This window comes from Corvus cornix, chromosome 20, assembly GCF_000738735.6.
Source record: "Corvus cornix cornix isolate S_Up_H32 chromosome 20, ASM73873v5, whole genome shotgun sequence".
Taxonomy (NCBI): domain Eukaryota; kingdom Metazoa; phylum Chordata; class Aves; order Passeriformes; family Corvidae; genus Corvus; species Corvus cornix.
The window spans coordinates 9,989,828-10,008,947 of NC_046349.1; the positions used below are offsets into that span (position 1 = coordinate 9,989,828).

General features: G+C 44.9%; 3 protein-coding genes across 5 annotated transcripts in view; 1 reads left to right on the forward strand and 2 right to left on the reverse strand.

Annotated features, from left to right (window-relative positions):
• Positions 1–1,460, forward strand: part of LAMA5 (laminin subunit alpha 5) — an 85,191-nt gene extending 83,731 nt beyond the window's left edge. The window contains 1 exon segment of the mRNA XM_039563188.1: positions 79–1,460. Within this exon segment, the coding sequence (XP_039419122.1) occupies positions 79–233 (155 nt within the window). The 3' untranslated portion in view covers positions 234–1,460.
• A 97-nt stretch (positions 1,461–1,557) lies between these two features.
• Positions 1,558–8,380, reverse strand: ADRM1 (adhesion regulating molecule 1). Of its 3 annotated transcripts, none has more exons than XM_039563189.1 (10): positions 8,296–8,380; positions 7,342–7,552; positions 6,978–7,094; positions 6,775–6,898; positions 6,263–6,349; positions 4,079–4,160; positions 3,620–3,849; positions 3,141–3,298; positions 2,395–2,497; positions 1,558–1,784 (listed from the first exon to the last, which is right to left on the reverse strand). In XM_039563189.1, exons 2-10 carry the CDS (start codon positions 7,549–7,551, stop codon positions 1,678–1,680), a joined length of 1,218 nt encoding a protein of 405 aa, XP_039419123.1. In that variant the 5' UTR covers position 7,552; positions 8,296–8,380; the 3' UTR covers positions 1,558–1,677. The 3 variants fall into 3 exon arrangements, with proteins under 3 accessions (XP_039419123.1, XP_010395138.1, XP_039419124.1); XM_010396836.2 differs by lacking the exon at positions 8,296–8,380 and adding an exon at positions 7,850–7,870; XM_039563190.1 differs by lacking the exon at positions 6,263–6,349.
• Positions 8,381–9,447: 1,067 nt separating this feature from the next.
• Positions 9,448–19,120, reverse strand: part of OSBPL2 (oxysterol binding protein like 2) — a 34,854-nt gene continuing 25,181 nt past the window's right edge. Inside the window, exons 9-15 of the mRNA XM_039563474.1 lie at positions 18,649–18,756; positions 17,661–17,750; positions 16,907–17,027; positions 14,948–15,076; positions 14,077–14,200; positions 13,333–13,423; positions 9,448–12,148 (exon numbers count right to left, since the gene is read on the reverse strand). Of these exons, the coding sequence (XP_039419408.1) occupies positions 12,046–12,148; positions 13,333–13,423; positions 14,077–14,200; positions 14,948–15,076; positions 16,907–17,027; positions 17,661–17,750; positions 18,649–18,756 (766 nt within the window). The 3' untranslated portion in view covers positions 9,448–12,045. The remainder of the gene's footprint in view (positions 12,149–13,332; positions 13,424–14,076; positions 14,201–14,947; positions 15,077–16,906; positions 17,028–17,660; positions 17,751–18,648; positions 18,757–19,120) is intronic.

Below are 19,120 nucleotides of genomic sequence, written 5' to 3' on the forward strand. Positions count from 1 at the left end.
CCAAGGGAGATACTGTGCGAGGAAGAGGTATTTAAGCATTTGCCAGATTAATGCCTGCTTTTCCTTGTTCTTCTGCAGAGCCAGACAAGGCCAGCACAAGGCTGCTGTTACCTCCCCTCCCTCACTACGTGGGCTGTGTCAGGAACCTGCTGATTAACCAGAGGCACGTGGACCTGCCTCGAGCTGGGACTGCCTGGGGCTCTGTCAGCCTGAAGGGCTGCCCTGTGCTCTAAGTGCCACATGCACGGACAGCCTGAGGGACACAACACTGCTCCGGCCCCGGCGTCACCACTCGAGAGCACTGACCGTGCTCGGACACACTTATCTCCAGTGACTGCAGGCACAAGTCTGGGCCAAACCAGAGGGGCCACAAATCCCAGGGGAAGGAGGGCAGGGGAGGACAGCTGGGGAGAAGGGGGCACGTTGAGGATGTTTCCCAGATAGAACCAAAGTGGGATGTGGCGACAGGTGAGTCCTTCCTGGGTGGTCAAGGATCTGCAACAGGGCTCGTGCTGCCCGTGGCTCGTGGTGGGAGCGTGGGCTGGAGCACAGAGCAGCCCTGCAGCATGTCCTGAATCCTGTTCCCTTCACCCCACACGTACAATGCGCATAGATTTAGTTCACCGAACACTTGAGGCTATTAATAAACTGTCACAGACTGTCTGCTGATAAAGGCTGCAGGAAGTTTGTGTTCTATAATAAATGCAATTAGGACAAACTGGATTAATTCTATCGGTTTTGGGGTTTTATAAGCAAGGGCACATTTAACCCTCCCCCCAAGGGCAGTCTCAGCTCACCTGCTACTGCTATGCAAAGAGCTCTGCAAGGGGGAACTTGGACAAAATTCTGTTTGCAGAATTCGCATCTTCTTATCAGAGTAATTTATAAGAATCAAAAAAAGAACAGAATAGGCTGGGGGAACTGCTGAGGGAAAGCAGAAAGGCACAACCACCACTGGCTCTGCACTTGCATTCAGCACTGGTAGTACACTGACAAAGGTCCTGTTGTGTGAAGCAAGAAACTACTGCTCGAAAGGGAAGAAATAGAAAGGTTACCTCCGCATCTGGCCAGGCGCGCAAGGTGGCACCTGGCCCTCACCCATCCTGGCTCCTGCTCAGCCTCCCTCAGCCCTGGTGTAGTGCAGTCTCCACTTGAAGCAGCTTTTTACTCCCAAGACACCCAGTTCACTCGTGCACTTACACGTCATATATATATTTGGGTGTGTATATATATCTCTGGCCACTTGGGGACAAAATCTTGCTTCTGAAATGGACTTGTAACTTATATCATTATATTGTGGGGTTTTTTTATGAGGGGTAAATATTGTAAAATGGGTTTTTAACATGTCCATCTTAAACAAATGTAATTATGACTTGTTCTTAAAAGTTGTAGTATTAAAGATGGTCTTTGTAAATCACTGGTGCATACTGTGGAGTCAAATAAAGTTTTATGTTACTCTCTTTCACTTTACCTGGGGAGAGTTAGCATGAGGCTGATGAGCTGGAAGAGGGAAAATCAGCACCACAGGGTTTACTGTACAGATTGGAAGGAACAGTATGGCAGATAAAAGAAAATTCCTTTATTTGTAGATTTATATAAGCATAATATGAAGTTAGTAATCCTACTGCAGTTGCTTAAGTTAGTATCTAGGAATATCTGTAAGGAAGAGCAAATAACTTAATCTAAACTCATATCTTCCTCTTCATCTTTCTTGTCCTTAGAGTCTCCTTCCTTTTGGTCTGATTTGACGCTGTTCTGCATGGCTTTGGCAAAGGCTTCTACATCTAGAAGTTAAAAACGCAAGTTATTGCAGTTCCTGGGCTGGAGCTCATTGTCCACATAAGGTTAAAGCTTCATTACTTAGAAAGCAGACAGTTGCTTTAGTATGAATTAGCAGGGAGGAAAATTTTAAATAGTAACACAGATCCAGATCTCTCTGACACAGGATTTTATGCACTTTCACTGTGCATGGGCATCCTAAGACCAGAATTCCTGCAGTAATGGGAGGGATGCTAAAAGCTCATTATGGAAAAGGGAAACCCCCCTCCCCCAGAGCTGGCCCTGACTGTTCACTGATTTCAGGTGAATCATTAAAGACTCCCACAAGAAAGGCATTCCTGAATAAGGTGACTGTGACACCTCCAGAGTCCTTTGAATCTCTAGCAGGAAAACAAGGCCAACACATCTCTGCAGAACCCCAACTTCTCTAACTGCACATCACACCTCACTCTGCTGGGAATAGTACCTGCCCTTTCCTTGTAAACACCAGTGCAAGAGTCATCTTTGGAGAGTCAGAGAGAAGCTGATCCTTACACCCCACACTCAGTGGTTGTGTGCAGTGCCAACACCCCCAACAACCCCCTCCATCCTGCTCCCACCAGCAACAGCACTCACCGCCTTTATTTGCTGCATCTACTGCCTCTGCAGGTAGCCCAAACTGGCTCATGAGTGGGCCCAGCTGTCCTGAAGCTAAGGCAGCACTGAACATGCTCAAAGCCTGTGAATTGGAGTCAACAGCATCAAAAGAAAGTTTGCATCAGATTCCTGCAGCAGTAACCCCAGGAGGAGAGCAGTCCTGTCAGGGCAGGGCTTGGGAACAGATATGCAATAAAATAATCACCAATTAAATGTCCCTCACTTCCTTTTGTCTGCATGGAAGTTGCTACAGTTCAATCTAAATCATTTAAGCAACTGAAATTTTGCAAATTGACAAATTTCAATCAGTTCTGTAAGACACCAGCTTTTATCACAGTGTCCTGGAATTACAGACTGGTGTTTCAAGGGATGTAGTGCAATAACCATGAGCATCACTTCCTTTCAGTCACCTGAAATTACCTTTAAGGAGCCACTTGTTGAAAGGGAATAATGAATCTGCTACTACTCCTGTCGTTTGCCACAGAGCATTTATAGTGAAGAGAAAGGTAAAGCCCAGCTCCAAAAGAAAAAGTAAAAACCATTCCCATCTGCCCTTGAGTGACTGCAGGAAAGAAGAGCTGGTGCTCCATTAAACCATGTCCCTCCTCCCTTCCACTTGTACTGAGCAACTTCCCACTTTGAACAGTGCCAGAAACCTGGAAAAGCAGGGCAAGGTGAATCAGGAGGAAGGAGAAGCGCACTTCTCCCCAGAGCCAGGCATCTACCTGCTGGAACTGAGGAGATGTCAGGGTGTTCTGGATCTCTTCCGCAGTCTGCGGCAGGGATTCCCCTGAGGGAAGGTAAGGCATCAATCGCTCCTGAACTTCAGCATTGGCCAGGATGGGAGCCATGATCTCGGGAGTCAGAACAGCTGCCAGATCCACTAGGAGAAAACAAAGGGTAGACCATTAAACTACACCCAAAACCCCCTGTTTTTGTCATGTAAATCAAATTATCTAGTCAGGGTCTGAGTATTAAAACTTATTAGCACACTGCCACCATCTTTTCTTCCTCTCAGTTTTGAAGTGAGAGTAAGTCTCCTGAAGCAGCCAAGAACAGCACTGAAATAAAAAAAAAAAAACCAACAAAAAACAGGAACAAAAAAATTAAGAGACCTTTCAAACCAATGTGGAACAGGACAGGACAGTAAAACAGCTCCAAAGGACTCCTGGATCCAACAGCTGCCTGGCCAGAACACTGTTACCTTGCTGTCCTCCTGCTCCAGATGGCACATTCATAGTAGCTAAAATGTTCTGAAGGTCACTCAATTGAATGGGCTGGGTTGGGCTTGTGGCTGAGCTGGTTCCATTACCCGAACTGGGAACGGGGCTGGGACTGGTCACGGAGGCAGCCGCAGGAACGGACGGGGCAGGCGTTACACGGGTGGAAGAAGTCGTGGAAGATGGAGTCACTGCAGCCGACTGGCTGCGAGAGCTGGGCAAGATAATTAGGATAATTAATTCCCTGCAAAAACCTCTTGTATTCCGAAAAGCTTCTTTTCAAACCCTTCCAATATGAAAAACTCCTACCTCATTTTAGAGAGGTAATAAGCAGCCTTGATTCCCCCCATACTCCCCATTCAATAAGCCATGATTCCTCCCCCAGAAGTGGCAAGTTCACATTACAAAAGCCCTGCAGGCCCAAGGCACACGAGGCCTCCTACCTTGATGATGAGCTGCTGGTCGGGGGTCCCCCACTCCCGAGCAGACTGGCCAGCCCAGGCCCCGTCAGCGCGCCCAGCCCACCTTCCATAAACATAAAAGAAGAACAGGTTTAGACATTTATTTCTTCAGGTTTTCTGCACCTCTCTTCTCTGGAGAGGCTGCTCTTGTACCTGAGAGGTTTTATTTGGTAAAATAGAGGAGGGGGTGAAAGAGCCCAACCCACCCTCCCATGTCCTTAACAGAATCTTGTTTTCTGATCTTGCATCCCCATTAGAGAGCTGAACATCTCAGAAATGACTCAATTTCTAGGTGTACACAAGGATGAAGTTACTTCGGTTTGTACCGTACATACATCATTGCATCACAGCCCTCTCCTCTCATCTGCTATCCCAAAAATCCAACTTTTCTATGGACTTTAAAGCCAAGGCCCCCAGCAGAAGATCCCAGAGGCGTCTTTGAGTTACCACCACTCTCTACCCACAGACCAGGGGTTTGCAGCTTCAAACCTAACGCAAAGATGCAGGAACAGAATCAGCCAAGCTGTTAAACACTTCACAGGCAAAGGAAGGACAGCTCCACGCACCAAGTGCTCCCAGGGGAGCAGCCAGCAGGAAACCAACACCCCTATGCCAAAGAAACCAGAATCGGCCTCCTCCATCACACATCCAAACTACCAAGGACTTATTGCAGGGTCAAGAACCTCAGCAGGGAAAAGGCCTGGCTGCTGGGCCCCCCAGAGTTGTCAGGGACTCGACTGTCCCCCCACAACTCCTTTGAGCCACAGCAGCCAAACGCTCCATTTATCAAATGCCTCCCATCAGTGGGTCCTTGCACCACACCTGATTATACACACAAAGCACCTGCATTTCTCACCCACCTTTGGGAGCATCTGGGAACAGAGGACAGAACAACAGCACTCCGTGAGCAAACCCACGGCCAACTGCAGCTGCAGACCATGCAGGTCAGTCCCTCCTTGTACAGGAACAATCCCATGGAACCAACACTTCCTGTCACTCATCCCACAGCTTCCCCTACAGCAGGCATGGAAGGTAAGGCTCACCTGGCTGCACCACACACTGCTCTGCTCCATTTCATGGTAGAAGTGACCTAGGAGCAAGAGAGCTCCTTTGGAGCTCTGCAGAGCCCCAAGAGATGCAAACCAGATGTGAAGAAGACAACACTCCCAGGGGAAATGACCCCCAGGGATTCACCACAACCACGGTCTGCAGAGGCAAGCAGATGGTTCTCTTTCTGTTACATGTCAGTTTCACTTATGGCTGGATGTAAACGCAAAGAAAGAAGAATTGCTGAGGAGAAGTGTTGAGAAAAGGAGAACAGTCTCAGGATTAGGTGAAGCTTCAAGAGGAAGATCATTTCCAAACACATCCTAAAAGGCCAGAACCTTCCAACACTAACATGAGATTTGCATCTGAATATCCCACCAATAAGACTTGCATCTGAAGCGAAAAAGACACCAGCCAGATCCACAAAAACGGACTTCTGAGCTTAAGCACAGAACCTGAGTCACTGCCATCTGTGTTCCTTTGCCTACTTACACTCAAGGGTCTGACCTCTCAGAAAATGCTCCTGGAGCACAGATAGCATTGAGAACAGACCACAGCAGGGACTCCAACACACCCCTCAGCCCCTTCAGCAACCAGTGATTCCAGCTCTCCCCAGGGCCGCCCAGGAGAGACATCCCTGCCCTGAGCCTTGCTCCTCTGACTGGGGAGTGTTGTGGTGTGGGACCACTCCAACCTTCTTCTTGAACTCTTTTTACTTTGCACACAAATATTCACTGAATCAGAGACAACACAAGCAACCCTACAGCCTGGTAACCAGCACATTCACCAGGAACAAATCACTGGTTTTTGGCCCCTGCTCCAGTGAATATTTAGGAGGAAGAAAAGGAGTAGAAAAACACACGGGAAAAAAAAAGCAGAAGATTCAGTGCAGCAAGGAGCAGAACCAAGGTTCCTCGCAGATCAAGCCCTGAGATGAGTGCTGTGTAGAATCTGGTACCCTTTTTCTGTCCCTGAGCTCATCTCTGAGGCAGGGCCTTGCCTTCTCACGTGAAAGAAGCGCTATTGAGATCAATAGCACTACTTGAAAATATTGTCAGGTAAGATTTAACCTGGCAGGAGAAAATACCATTTTGGCATAAAGATATTAAAGCATTTTACCAAGTCCTCCTAAGCCCGTTGGTCCGATCAGCTGCATGAGCTGGTTATGGCTCATGTTTCCAAGAAGGCTTTGCAAGCCACCCTCACCTAAAAACAAAAACATTCTGAAACACAACATATTCACATAGTTTTTTTCACAGCACTCCAGCTCAAACAGCAGGAGATTAATTGGCATCACATTCTGTATGGAAAAACAGTTTCAAGTGTTTACTGATTCATGATCTTCATAAAAAATAAATGTAACTTGGCTTCATAGAGAGAGGTAAGACTCCAGAGAATCTACTGGAAACAAAGAGATTTCTCCTGGCAGTCTTAACTTTCAGCCTACACCTATTTTAACAGCACAGTTTATTCTGCTAAAAGCACATTTACGCTTCTGTATCAACATTGTCCCCAGCTCACCCTCCTTAGCCATCAGGGATTTCTTCCTAGGGAACTCTAAGGGCTTATTCTAGACATAAATTAAAAAAAAAAAAAGCCTCTGACGTGAAGAAGCAGAGAATGGACTGTACCTCCTAGCGCTGAGAGCTCGTGGCCTCCACTGGCATTCCCACCCAGTGCCCCTGGCATGGGGGGATTGTTGAGATACTCATTCACCTTACGGCAGTGCTCCTCATCCTTGTCTGTCTTCGGCTCCTGCAAGAGAATTGCTCTTGGTATGAGTCATACTGGGGGTATTTTGATCCAAGACCTTTGTCATTGGCTTCCCACAAACCTGCATCCAAAAGAAGAGTCGTTTTGATCCTGCCTTGAACTTCAATACATACACACGGCCCGTGGTGCACTGCGGGACTCTCTTGAACTCACAGTCATCAGGAAAAATAATCAAATCCTGGAAAGTGTGTCAGAAGAAACAAATGTTTGAGAAAATACATCAATATTCCTTTTCACCTACCAAAGCCCTCTGCCCTCCTCCACCAGCTTTCTTCCATCTGCTCCTCACTGCAGAGAGGACATGGAAGTGCAAGTCTGTCAGTGACGTTCTCACCCTAATTTGTCCTGGAGGAGCTCTTTCCACAGCGCCAGCAGATCAGAACATGACGCAACACCTCAGCACTGAAACACAACCTCATACTCACATCCTCCACGTTGCCCGAAGTCCTGTCCTTCCAGCAGAAGTGAATGAGGGAATCATCGGTTTGCTGGATGTAAACAAGGCCTTTTCTCTTGTCTGGAGTTACAGTGCTGCCTTTCAAGGACATCTTCCCTGCCCGAAATTCCACCAGGTATTTGCTCGAGGAGCCACGAGAGCCTGGCACCAGGCTTGGAAATAATGCACCTGAAGACATCCTGGAAAGAGAGAGAGCAGCAGGTGTGATGAGAAACCTTCCCACATCCTCCCTTCCCAATATCAAATTTCAACTTTTACCAGGTGGCTTCACAAAAGCAATCTGTCCCACTGCCAGCAGAATTCCAGGGTGATTCAATTGAGCTAAAGTGGAACCCTGGATGAAGACAGGCGGCTCTACAGCCTTCCACTAATAAAGTAAAGCCCGTGTGCTGAGGCACTTGAAAATGAAGCCAACGTCCCCCAGCGCTTCCTTCTTCAGTTCGAACCGTGGTTCAAAGCAGGAAGCCCTGCTGTACCTTCAGACTGCGGCTCCAGCACCCCCGCAGAGCCCCGCAGAGCCCCGCAGAGCCCCGCAGGCTGCCCCGTGCTCGACTGACTCTCACGGCGACCCCCCGGCCCTCGGCTCCCGCAGTGCCCGACCCGCGGGCCTGGCGGCGATGGCGGGCCCGGCCGGCCCTGTGGGACAGTGCGGCTGTTCCCGGGGTCGCGCTGGGCTCACAGCGCAGCCAGCCCCGGGCCCGCCGCTGGGCAACAACCGGAGCGGAGCCGGGGCGGGGGGGGGGGGGGGGGCTCGCGGGCCGGCCCGGGCACCCCCCGCCCGCCCAGAGGCCGCGATCTTCTGCCGGGCCCCCCGAGGACGCCGTGCCGCCTTCCCCCCCGGTTTTCCCCGGAAGGAGACCCCCAGCCCGGCCGCCGTTGGGCGAGGGGTCCCGGGGGTGCCGCGGCGGGTCCCGACCGGTACCTTCAGCCTCCTCCTCCTCCTCCGCCGCCGCCGCCTCAGCTCTTCCTGCCCCGCGCGCCGGAACCCCGCCCCGCGCGGGGCGCGCGCGGCCGCGGCTCCGCGCGATTGGCTGGCGCGACTGTCAATCAAACGGGGCGGTGCGAGGCGCCCCTGCTGTGTCACGGAACATGGCGGCGCCCCCCCCCCCCCCCCCCAACCCCTCATGACCCCCTCACCCCCATCCCATCCCTCAGCCCCTGCTCCATCCTCAGCACCGTACAGCCCAGGGCCAGCGCGCCTCCAACCACACTTTTATTCCCGGCACAGGCAGGGAATGGTTACAAAAACTCAATCCTTCCACGGAGGCGGGCCGGGCCCATGCCCAAAGCCCGGGTTGCCTCACAGTATTTCAGTATTGCTTTCCTGACCCAAATCCCAGGTGTTTCCAAGGGGCCGGCGGTGTATTCCCAACAGGAGCAGCAGCTATGGGAAAGAGTCTTGGGTTTGTTTTTTAAAGCAGTTTTCGGTGAAAATTTTACTGGGAAATTGTTTTTAATTATTAAACAAGAATAAATACTTCTCATTAGTTCTCTTCTCTCTGGGTGATCTAGGATAAATTATTCCTGTCATTAATCCGGTGATTAATCGGGTGACAAGAACTCTATAAATGCTGGATGTGTGAAAAGCTGCTCCCCATTTACAACAGGATGTCACATCCAAGACACAAATGCTGTACAAAGTCAGCTTTCACGTTTATAACATTTTTTACCAGAAGTCCACTCTCTCCCCAGCTCCAGCTCGCACAGGGCCTCTCCACCATCACACCAACGTGAGGTCTCAGTGCTGGGAGCATTCCCAAGGCTGTTCCCGATGCCAATTCCCAGCCACTGCAGGTTTCCAGCCCAGCACCGCCGGCAGCGCACAGCCCTCGCTGTCCTGCACCCCAACCACCCCACGGACTGCAGGGCAAAGGTGCTGAGGAACAGAGTTCCCCAGGGCTGGACACCTCCCCCCAGGGCTGGAGGTGTCCAAAGCTCCAATTTAAACCATCTTTGTCCAGTGAACATCACAATAAAATTAAGGTACAGCCCCAGAGCTGGCAGAGCAAAGCCAGAGTCCTCCTCCCCCCCTGCCAGCTGCTCTGTAGGAGTCTCACAAAAATCTCGGCCACCATCCAGAGGCCCAAAAGGTATTTATTAAGTATTTATTATAGTTTTCTTTCTAGCTGGTTTCTCTATGTAGCTGTATTAACATATACTAACACAGTTATCTTATATACAGTGTTTAATCAAGTTATAAAAGTGACATTCTTTCAAAAGGTGCAAAGTTATTAATGTTTTGACACGTAAACTACTGAGGCAAGATCTGCATCGAAAATCAAACTTTTGGACTTTGAGAGCATTAGGAATGCCAGGGCTGGCCAAGCAGAGCCATGTGGGCAGTGCAGGGAAAGGGTTCTGGAAGTGTTGCTAATGAAGAACAATAAATTAGAAGAATGGATTTGGAACTAATCTGAAATTTTACTGAAAGCTTTAGACTAAAGGAAGGGGAGAAGAGGGTGAAGATGTAACTAATGAAGTGTTTTTACATTGGAAATGTTCCCAGTTTCTTTTTATACCCCATGAAGATTCTATACTGAAGTTTGGATTAAACACGTTGGTACAATTGTTTCATGCTTTCACATAATGACAAGGCTTTAGGTCTTAGAATTTAAATCCTGGCTTAGACAAAAGGGATGCTAACCTGTACACCTCCTCTTAGAAACAGAACATCTGTACAGTTTTTTTTCCATTCAGGCAATTTCTATTTATATGCATTGCTTTAAAAACACCACTCCAGCATTAAACATCCTATGTAGTGTAAGCAAGTTTTAAACTCCCACTGGTCTAATATGTGATTCCTTTCAATCCTCACCTAACAAAAAATTCCCTATGGCACGTGCAGTGACTTTGAAAAGGGGGGTTACACTGCCTGACACTGTCATTACAGCTCAGGTTTTTACCAAAACTATTTTTATGCTGTTCCATGTGGAGCAGCACTATCTTTACAGAAGTGTCTGTGCCCTTACTAGGAACAAACACAACCCCAACTGTGCCACTACGTCCAGCTCAAGTTCTGAGGATTTCCATCAACACAAGGTACAAATTTTGGCAACAGAATCAAGTTGCCATGAACAAGATTCAGATGATGTCCTTCCTTACTGCTTTGAAGTTTTACAGCTTCTCTTATTTTTCCAATGAAGACAACTAAATTTCCCCCAAATTTAATCTAATTGTTGTACACATGACTTGATAGAAGAATTTATCTATAAATATGTTAATTTTCCTTTGCTGTTTAATCCTGTGGCTAAGAGAGAAACACTTCAAAAATCTACTTTCTGGATGAAATCCCAGATGTTTTGGACATTAAACAGACCAGTTCTTTCTTGAACTCCTCATGTTGCTGGCACTTAACAGCAACAATTTCTAAATTACTGTAAACTTCACAGCAGCACAGCCGCTCTCCATTTTCGCCTGGTTACTCAATTAAAAACTTTCATAAAAGAAGCAGCAACATTAGGATCAGTTTTGATTACTGGACCTAATTTTTCAAGCCTCTCTCCCCACCCTGCCCCCTGAAGTGTACCACTTGAAAGAAAATGAATGCATCAGTTCAGTAATTGATTATTTCCAGTATTATACGGCTTTGATGGTTTGATATGGAACAAAAAAAAAAACCATCCCATTTTTTGACATCACGTGCTCACAGGAAACTTGTAATAGGTATAACTCTGCCAAAGCTTTAAATTGATTCTGCTTTTTCACAACATACAAAACAGACATGACCTAATAATGAGAAACATGCAAACCAAAACTTCCCCAAAACATGAACCTGTGTGGATACACACATGGTAGTGCTTCCAAAGGAAAGTTTAGTCTAGAAGCATTCACAGTGCCAAAGCTGCCAAAGGTAGTGCAGAAGAGTTAAGCCTCCAAGTGGTAGCAAGCAATATATTGTACATTGTAACCACCTCAACATTCCTGCTATTGCTTCCGAAGCTCCTCCTATGGTAAGAACAGCATTTGACCTCAGGAAAAGCACATTTCGGGTGTGCCCTTCCCTTCTCCTAAGGTATGCTCTATGGGATTTATCACAGGTATACAGTTTAATGCTCACAGTGTCCCAAAGTTGTGAAGACTCTGTAACAGACAACTACAGTATGAGAGGCTCAGGCTGGGTTTTGTGTCCCAGGTCTCTCAGTTATGGAATTGTTGGGAAGGGGGCTGAGAGCTCCCATCTCCAGGGAGTGCTACATACAGTATGGGGAGTGTGACAGGACTGGGTTTGATCCTGTTGGTACCATGTTGGCTTTTCATCCCTGCTCCGAGTGCCAAAAACTTCAGCTTCTTCACTATTGTACTAAGTAACAAGGATATTATCTCTATTTTATTTAACTTACGTAGTTTTCAAGGATGTTATGTGCTCTACGGATACAGCGTATCCTCCTGCCAGAGAAACTAGGGGAGGAAATGGAGAACCAAAGGTCCCTCTGAAAATTAGTGAAAACTTGATGATTCCAGGTGCAGCTTTATGGAATGAGCGCAACAGTATTTAAATATTTGGCAATCCAACATTAGTGATAATTAAACCATTGATTGTTGACTGATAGAATTTCTGTTAAAATTGACTTAGAAAAGCTGGTTTTTGCTATCAACAAAACCAGAGTAACTGGCTTGGAATGAAATCTAGTAACTAGATGTCCGGATGAGATGAGCAATTAGTTCTGGAATCTCAATATATGTCTGGACAGTCTGAGAAATTTCTATCAAAATAGCCACCTGAGTACAGCCAATCTGGAGTCCCAGTGTATGGGTTAGTGCCTTGATGAAACCATCTGTAACACAAAAAAGAAAAAGAAGAGAAACAATAAAAGAAAAAAGCGAACAGAGTGAACAGTTATTAAAAGGGAAAAAAATCCCAACATTGCTTCCTTCACAAAACGTTCTAAAAATACGCTGGTATTTCTTATCAAAAAAATTCTCAGGAAATATTCTGAACATGAAAAACATTGAACTTCCTACACAATTATCACCACCTTGTAGAGTGCCTTTTTTTTTAGCATAAAGTCAAGGAGTATGGAATGGATTTTAAAATTGCTGTCCTATTCAAAGTAAAAATAACATCGATACTCTATATATATTAATTTTTACTTTAAAAGGATGCTAAATCAGTTACACAATCATTTTTGGAAATTTGCCCCAAGAAGAAACAGTTTCTGTTCTATGGAGCTATGCCCTGCCAAGAACATCAACAGCTGCTCACTTTTTAACCACATTGACCAAAACCAATTTTATATTCTCTGGAAGAGATTTTTCAAGGCATTAACTGGAACTAATCTGTAGCTGCTCCTCCAGGCTTTGGGAAAAGAATGCTTTCTCTTCTGAATTTCATAAAATCATGGAGCATCCCAAAGTTCTTGCCTTTGAAGGAGGCAACTGCAGCGACTGGCCATGAGCACACACTTGACTGCCCAGCACTAGCAGCTGTGAAAAGCACCCTGTGGGAGCAGCAGCCAAATCACACATCTCTCCCTGATGCACTCTGTGACTCAGAAATCACTTGAATATGCAATCAAAAAAGCAATTTCTGAAGTATCCAAGCCAAAAAATACAGAAAGTGTGAAAATAAAAGGCCCTAGAGGGCCACAATGTCTTGCTCAACTACCAAAAGGTGGACAGGAATTGGTTAAAGGAGAGATGACACTTAACATTTTATTAATTCTAACAAAAACATTACCTCTGTAGGTTTAAAAAAAAAAAAAAAAATCCAGCATTACCACAGTATTTAATTATGATAGGTTTCAGCATTTATTATTAGATAATTTGTCCAGGACAGACTTATCAGCAATTTTGGCTTCCAGCTACATATTTAATTGTTGACCCAACAATGCTTTCAGTGACACTACAAATTGCGCTGTCACGGAAGCAATCAGACACATGCTGTCCTGAATAAAAACAATTCAAGCAGAGTATCCAGCTATTCCAAGCTTCAACAAATTCCCCCTTCCTTGCCCCTTACCGTGTGTGCCACTCCACCTCGTCTTTCGCACGCTCCTTGCGAGCAGCTCTTTGTTTCTCTTCTAGTCTCTCCTTCTCTTTGCTTGCCACATCTAATCAATGTTTCAAGAGAAATTGGTTACTTAGCAAAACAAAAACAAAAATGCAGAAAACACAGGAAAGACGAGAGAAATAAAATAGAGCTCATTTAAGCACGAGAAATCATTTGCTGTACACAGTCTCAGGCAACAAAAACCTCAAACTCATTTCAGAAAAGTTGCTGCTACAAACACAGAGCTGAAACTGAAATGCTAGTGTTTTATCTCTCAGAAACACTGTACTGAGACAGCAGGAACAAACTCAGATTAGACATGAGAGTGATTTTTTTCAGTATTTGGCCATGTGTTTCCTCTGACAAACAGCAGAGCAGCAGAGCATGTCTGCTCACCACATGTCTCTCCAGACAAACTCCAGAGCAAGTGGAGCACGTCTGCAGCTCCTCCCAAGCTAACAAACATGCAAACACACCATAGCACAGGACAGCAGCCCTGGGATCCACCTGGGATGCATCTGTTCCCCCAGGCTTTACTGGGAGAAAACAGACATCATACACTATTCAAAAGCATGTTCATTGCACAGGATGAAAAAGAGTTAAGGCTGCTCTGGGAACGAGAAACTGAGGGCAGTGTTTCCTGCATCGACCTCCCTTCAGCCATGCCTCCCAAACCTTACTCATGTGCCAGTACTTCCTGCAGCAAACACACACCCATGTTCCCGTTCTCCATGTTCCTGATATCCGGACGTAGCCGGCAGTCCGTGGGAGCCAATATCGCTTCCATGCCCTTTTCCAGCTCATTGAGACTCACAGCAAAACTGGTGAAATTGTACATCTGAAAAGCAAATTAAAGAGAACACACAAGTTATTCCAGCAAAGCAGTGCTAGGTTCCCTACAGTGAATGGATACAACAAACAACACTTCCAAGAGAAACTGCTGAGTCAAAGCTTCTCCCACTGGCTGCCCCAAAGGCGAGGTTAGGTTCATACAACACCAGCTGCATTTTTTGTTGGAGGGGAGGAACAAGAAAGGGCAGATGGGGATAGAATCACAGCTTTCATTTTTTAAGCAGTCTTTACTTTGGAGGATTAAGACAGATTTTCTACCGTATTGATATTTAACATCATGATTTTTAGGAAAAAGCAAAACAAAACAAAACCACCCACACCTAAAAGACCAAAAAGTCTCGTTGAAACTATGGAAATTAATATCCAGCTGCCCAGTTACTGCAGCCTGTGGCAGCCTATCTTGGAACAGCAGGGCCAGCAGAAGGGAATGTATATCCATATTTTAGCCACTCTCAGTGCAAAGATCTCCCAGGCAGGTTAACCTAAGTGCCCAGATTCCCAGCTGCACTCAGAGCATGCATTCCTTGTGCCAGCTCAGGCACAGCAGGGCTGCTTTCAGCACGGGACTGAAGCAGAGCTTCTTGGAGTGTAATTTCAGTGCTGCAGCAAGAACTGCCAGAGCCTGGCCCTATGCCAAGGAGTGACACTGCAACAAGGTTCCCTGGACCATTACTCATGCTCCCCTGGGTAAGTCACCAGCAAGAGCAAGGCACAGGCTGATAGGAACAGTTACCTGTGATGAGTTTGGTGGCCTACAATTTATTCTCCAAAGCAATTTACTGCCTGGTATGAACTGCACCGTGTCTTGAACCTCTGGCATATCATCAGCCTCATCATTTTCAGATTTAATATCTTCTTCACTCTGAAACAGAGATAACATTTGGCAGAGGAACAAAGGAACACTGGATGGTTTCATCTAGAATTCTGCAGTGACTGTTGAAGAATCTGTTCACATTTGAGACACTGAACACTCCTGTACTTCTGCCTCACCCCTCCTGTTTGCTTTTCCTCACTCTGTATACAGTCCCTCCCATTTTTATGTCTTGCTCCTAATACCCCCAGATAGTCTCCTAACACTTAAATGAAACTTCAATATCTGTTCAAAATAAAACCCCAGCAACAGTAATAACAGTAAATTCATGTCTTTCAGAAGTGTTTTCTCCAGCTGCCCCTTCTATCCTATGCCATAGCTTAATTTCACCTCACATGACCATTATTTCTTCAGGTGCAAATGAGCCAAGACTGAAATTTAAACCAGTTTCCAAGTTAGTTCTTAAGTCATAAATAGGGCAGACCTGTTTTTGGGTATTGCTTCATCATTTGCAAAACATTTGGATGTGTGGTTAAAAAAAGACAGGCCCTCGTTTCAGTCTGATTTCCTATGATCCAGACTCCAATCACAATTATCACTGCCAGTTTTCTCACTGTGAAGACTGTGTCCCTAAGTTTATGAATACAGTGTCTTTCCTTCAAAGTTCCTTTGTTACCAGCTGCACTGCTGTGCTGCACATATAAAAATCCAATGTGCGGGAGGCTGCTCTCAGAATCTGAGAGAATCTGACTGCTGCAGGACACAGACAGCTGCATTGTGGAACTTTAGAGGATTTCACCATGAGAACCCATTGAAAACCACAACAACCAGAAGGGAAGTTTGAGGCAATAACATCCTGGAGTGACAGTAACAGTTTTCCTCACTCCCACCCCCTTTCTATTTTCTTTCTGCCCTCTCTGACATGGGTCATTTGTTTGACTCAAAAATACCCTACTAGGTTAAACAGGGCCTGTTTCATACACTAGAAAACAGCTCCATATGGTTAAGAGTCTAATTTCAATAATTTGATTTGAGTATTCATTATTCTAAAAGACACTTCTAGGCTACTTTCCATGTCAACATCTAGTTTACTGTTAGACAGTTCCCCATCTAAATATAGTCTCAACAGGAAGGAAGGAAGGAAGGAAAGAAAGAAAGAATTGATTTTCTTAAGATGAACAGAATCTTATTATTTTTAAAAAAAGTCAAAATATAAGCTTGTACCATGATGGAATACAGAGGCAAAAGCAAGGCCTAGATTCTTCTGATGTGAATACTTTTAAAGTTTGAGCCTCTTAACATCGAGAGATTAGCTTCTGTTTAACTTTTCATTTTCAATGAGTAACTGTTGATACCAGGAAACCCAAAGTCCTCTGCTGCACCATACAGTACTTCCCATTTTCTATATGACACTGAGGATTTGACAGCAACTTACCTGACACTGCTTTAATATGAAGCATGTTTCCAGACCTCTTTGTTGTAAAGATTTTCTACATCATGAATTCTGAAAAGCTGCATCACCAAAAAGGGTATCTGACTTAAACAAAATGATTATTCTTTTTCCTGCCCAAATCCTAGTACTTTTACGGCTGGAGTTGGCAGTAGGGCCACCTTCCTCATTCAAAGACTGGACAACATCAGCTTGGGGGTTGATATTTGATGACTGACTAATCTCCAGCAGACACCATTCCCCTGAGCTCCCTTCCATGCCAGCAGCTCACACTACAGCCTGCAAAGCTCAAAGTGCCAAGTGCCTTCTCACTGCCCCATCCAACCCCTACCAAATGACAAGTTTTAACCCTTCATTCACCTAAATAAGAGGTTTTGATTTCATTTCTGACATTTCAGTATCTTTTCTCCCTAAAGAATCCTTCACCTTACCGACTTCTTCTTCTGCTCACCACCTCTCTTCTCACTCTTTTTGTAGGTCTCATATGTGGTGGGATCAGTGCACCACAAACATTCTGTCCACTTGCCATAGATCACACACAGCTTCTTCCTGCTGCAGAGAAAGCAAAGGACACTGAGCTCTTCCTTCTTACTGAGCCTTCTAAGCCTAGCCCTGCAGATTCTGATCTATATTAAATACCCAGCTTCCTACTTCACCACATTTTATGTTTCTATTTGCAGATTTCACAGAATGGGTGACTCTTAGAAAACACAGATGTTTGATAAGGCAAAGAAAAGGTTTCAGCTCATTCCAGCCCTCCAGAACAGATCCTCATGACAGTCACATGCTTTTGCCACTGCTAAATGAATGTGGGTACATCAAAGCCAATTATAATACAGAGACTCAGAGTCACAAAACAGGTTTGGGTTAATTAAAAACTTCTAACAACCACATTCTCATTATTTAAAACTGAAGACTGGAATTATGACTGTACAATAGTAAATCAGTTGCAACTACTCTGCATTTTCCCTTTATTTCCAAAAGCTGGACTGGAGAGTTTTTCTAATAATGCTTGAAAATTATCATCTTGGAGTCAGGGGGTTTAATACTGACACAGAGAACAAAAATGGGTTACAAATTACATTGGTAGCAACTTTACAGTCACATCAGCTGTGGTCACTATGCAAGCAAAAGAAATGCCCCAGTGTTTAAAAACAGAGAGATCAAGAGGCTTTTATCACTTACTGCTTGTCCTGGATATATCCCTCTACTCTGTGAAGCTCTTTCCCAAACAGTCCACACGGTTTAAAATTAAGGACACATTTATCTCCAGTACTGTGGAGGAAATAAGTACATGCTTAGAGAAGCAAGCCCACAAATACATTAAAAAATTTACTTTTCAAACTTACTTAGCTTTTTTAATATAGTTACAGTTAGCTGGTGGTTAGTTATATACATAATTATTTTTATTTAACTATGGTTTATTGTCTGACCCGGGCTTTAAAAATAGCACACAAATTTCAAAATTCCACAGAACTAACAAATTTTGTGCAAGTACAGGAGACAGGATCGCAGATTTCATGCTATGAGAAGTATTAAACAGCAGCTCATTGGGTTGAAGCTCTCATTTATTGAGAGAGCAACACATGCAGGAGTAATAGTTCTCACAAAATTCCCTCCCTCATCATTTAGAAGGTAATTTATTTTATGTAAGTAAAAAGCTTTTATACAGGCAGTTGGCAGAGCAGTTGATGCTCTCTAAATTCACATTTCCCAACTCTACAGTCATTTTTCTGTGCTGTGCCCTTAATTTAAGACATTCTCCATTATCTAAACTAAAAAAGTGACAAATCACAATCAACACCGAGGAGGTCCAATCTGCCTCTGACAATTATTTCATTTAATGGTTCTGGAGTTAAATTTAATTTCTGTTCTCTGTTAATGGGGCTGAATTTGGATGGGTAACTCACAGATGTAAAACCTTTGCACTCCATAGGCCATCTGGCTTTGTGCCTTTTCATTAATAACGTTATGATAGTAAGCCCAGGCCTAGGGATAATTTGCATTTGTCAGGAGAAGTAAAAAACAACCCCACAAAAAGACAAAAAAAATCCCCACGAGACTTTGGAGCTACAAAACAAAGCTTCCTGTGTGTCTGACAAAAATCAAATCTGCTCTGTAACACAATGACCACAACAATCCCTACAGCCCCTGGGTTCATGATCAGCATTACCTGTGATTTACAATTTCTACCACTCCGTACTGCTCTAACCACAGTTTACCAATAATTACATTATGTACACAACAGGTTGGATTTGTCCATGTGTAAGCTTCATTGTGCCTGTCAAGGAAATAAGAGAAGGAAATCATTTTCTTGAGCTTGAGATGGAATGCAAGCCTGTTTTCAGTTCTGTTCATGGCAGGGCAAAATATGTAACACTCCTCTGAACAGCCAGCACTCAGCTTCATAACAGAAGAGAAACAGACTGTTCTTTACAAGCCAACAATGTGTTGTATCCAAACACTGGTGCAAGTTCATACAGTGATATTACCCTTATTTTTCTCCCTTCTCATGTAAGTTTTACAGCTGCTGTGCCTTGGATTACAAATTTCAGCCCTACATAAAGGGCAGTTCAGGAATTCATCTTTTAAATTTGCACTTGTAAAGTTGTAAGTGACAAAACATAATATCTGCAGGAGAACCA

Bases quoted from the DNA above. Each gene is read 5' to 3' on its own strand.
- ADRM1 (XM_039563189.1), bottom strand. From the start codon at position 7,551: ATGTCTTCAGGTGCATTATTTCCAAGCCTGGTGCCAGGCTCTCGTGGC. The intron at 6,350-6,774 runs GTACAGTCCATT...TTTTGTTTTTAG, and splicing joins CGAGCTCTCAGCGCTAGGAG to GTGAGGGTGGCTTGCAAAGC. The intron at 3,850-4,078 runs GTAGGAGGCCTC...TATCTTGCCCAG, and splicing joins ACCAGCAGCTCATCATCAAG to CTCTCGCAGCCAGTCGGCTG.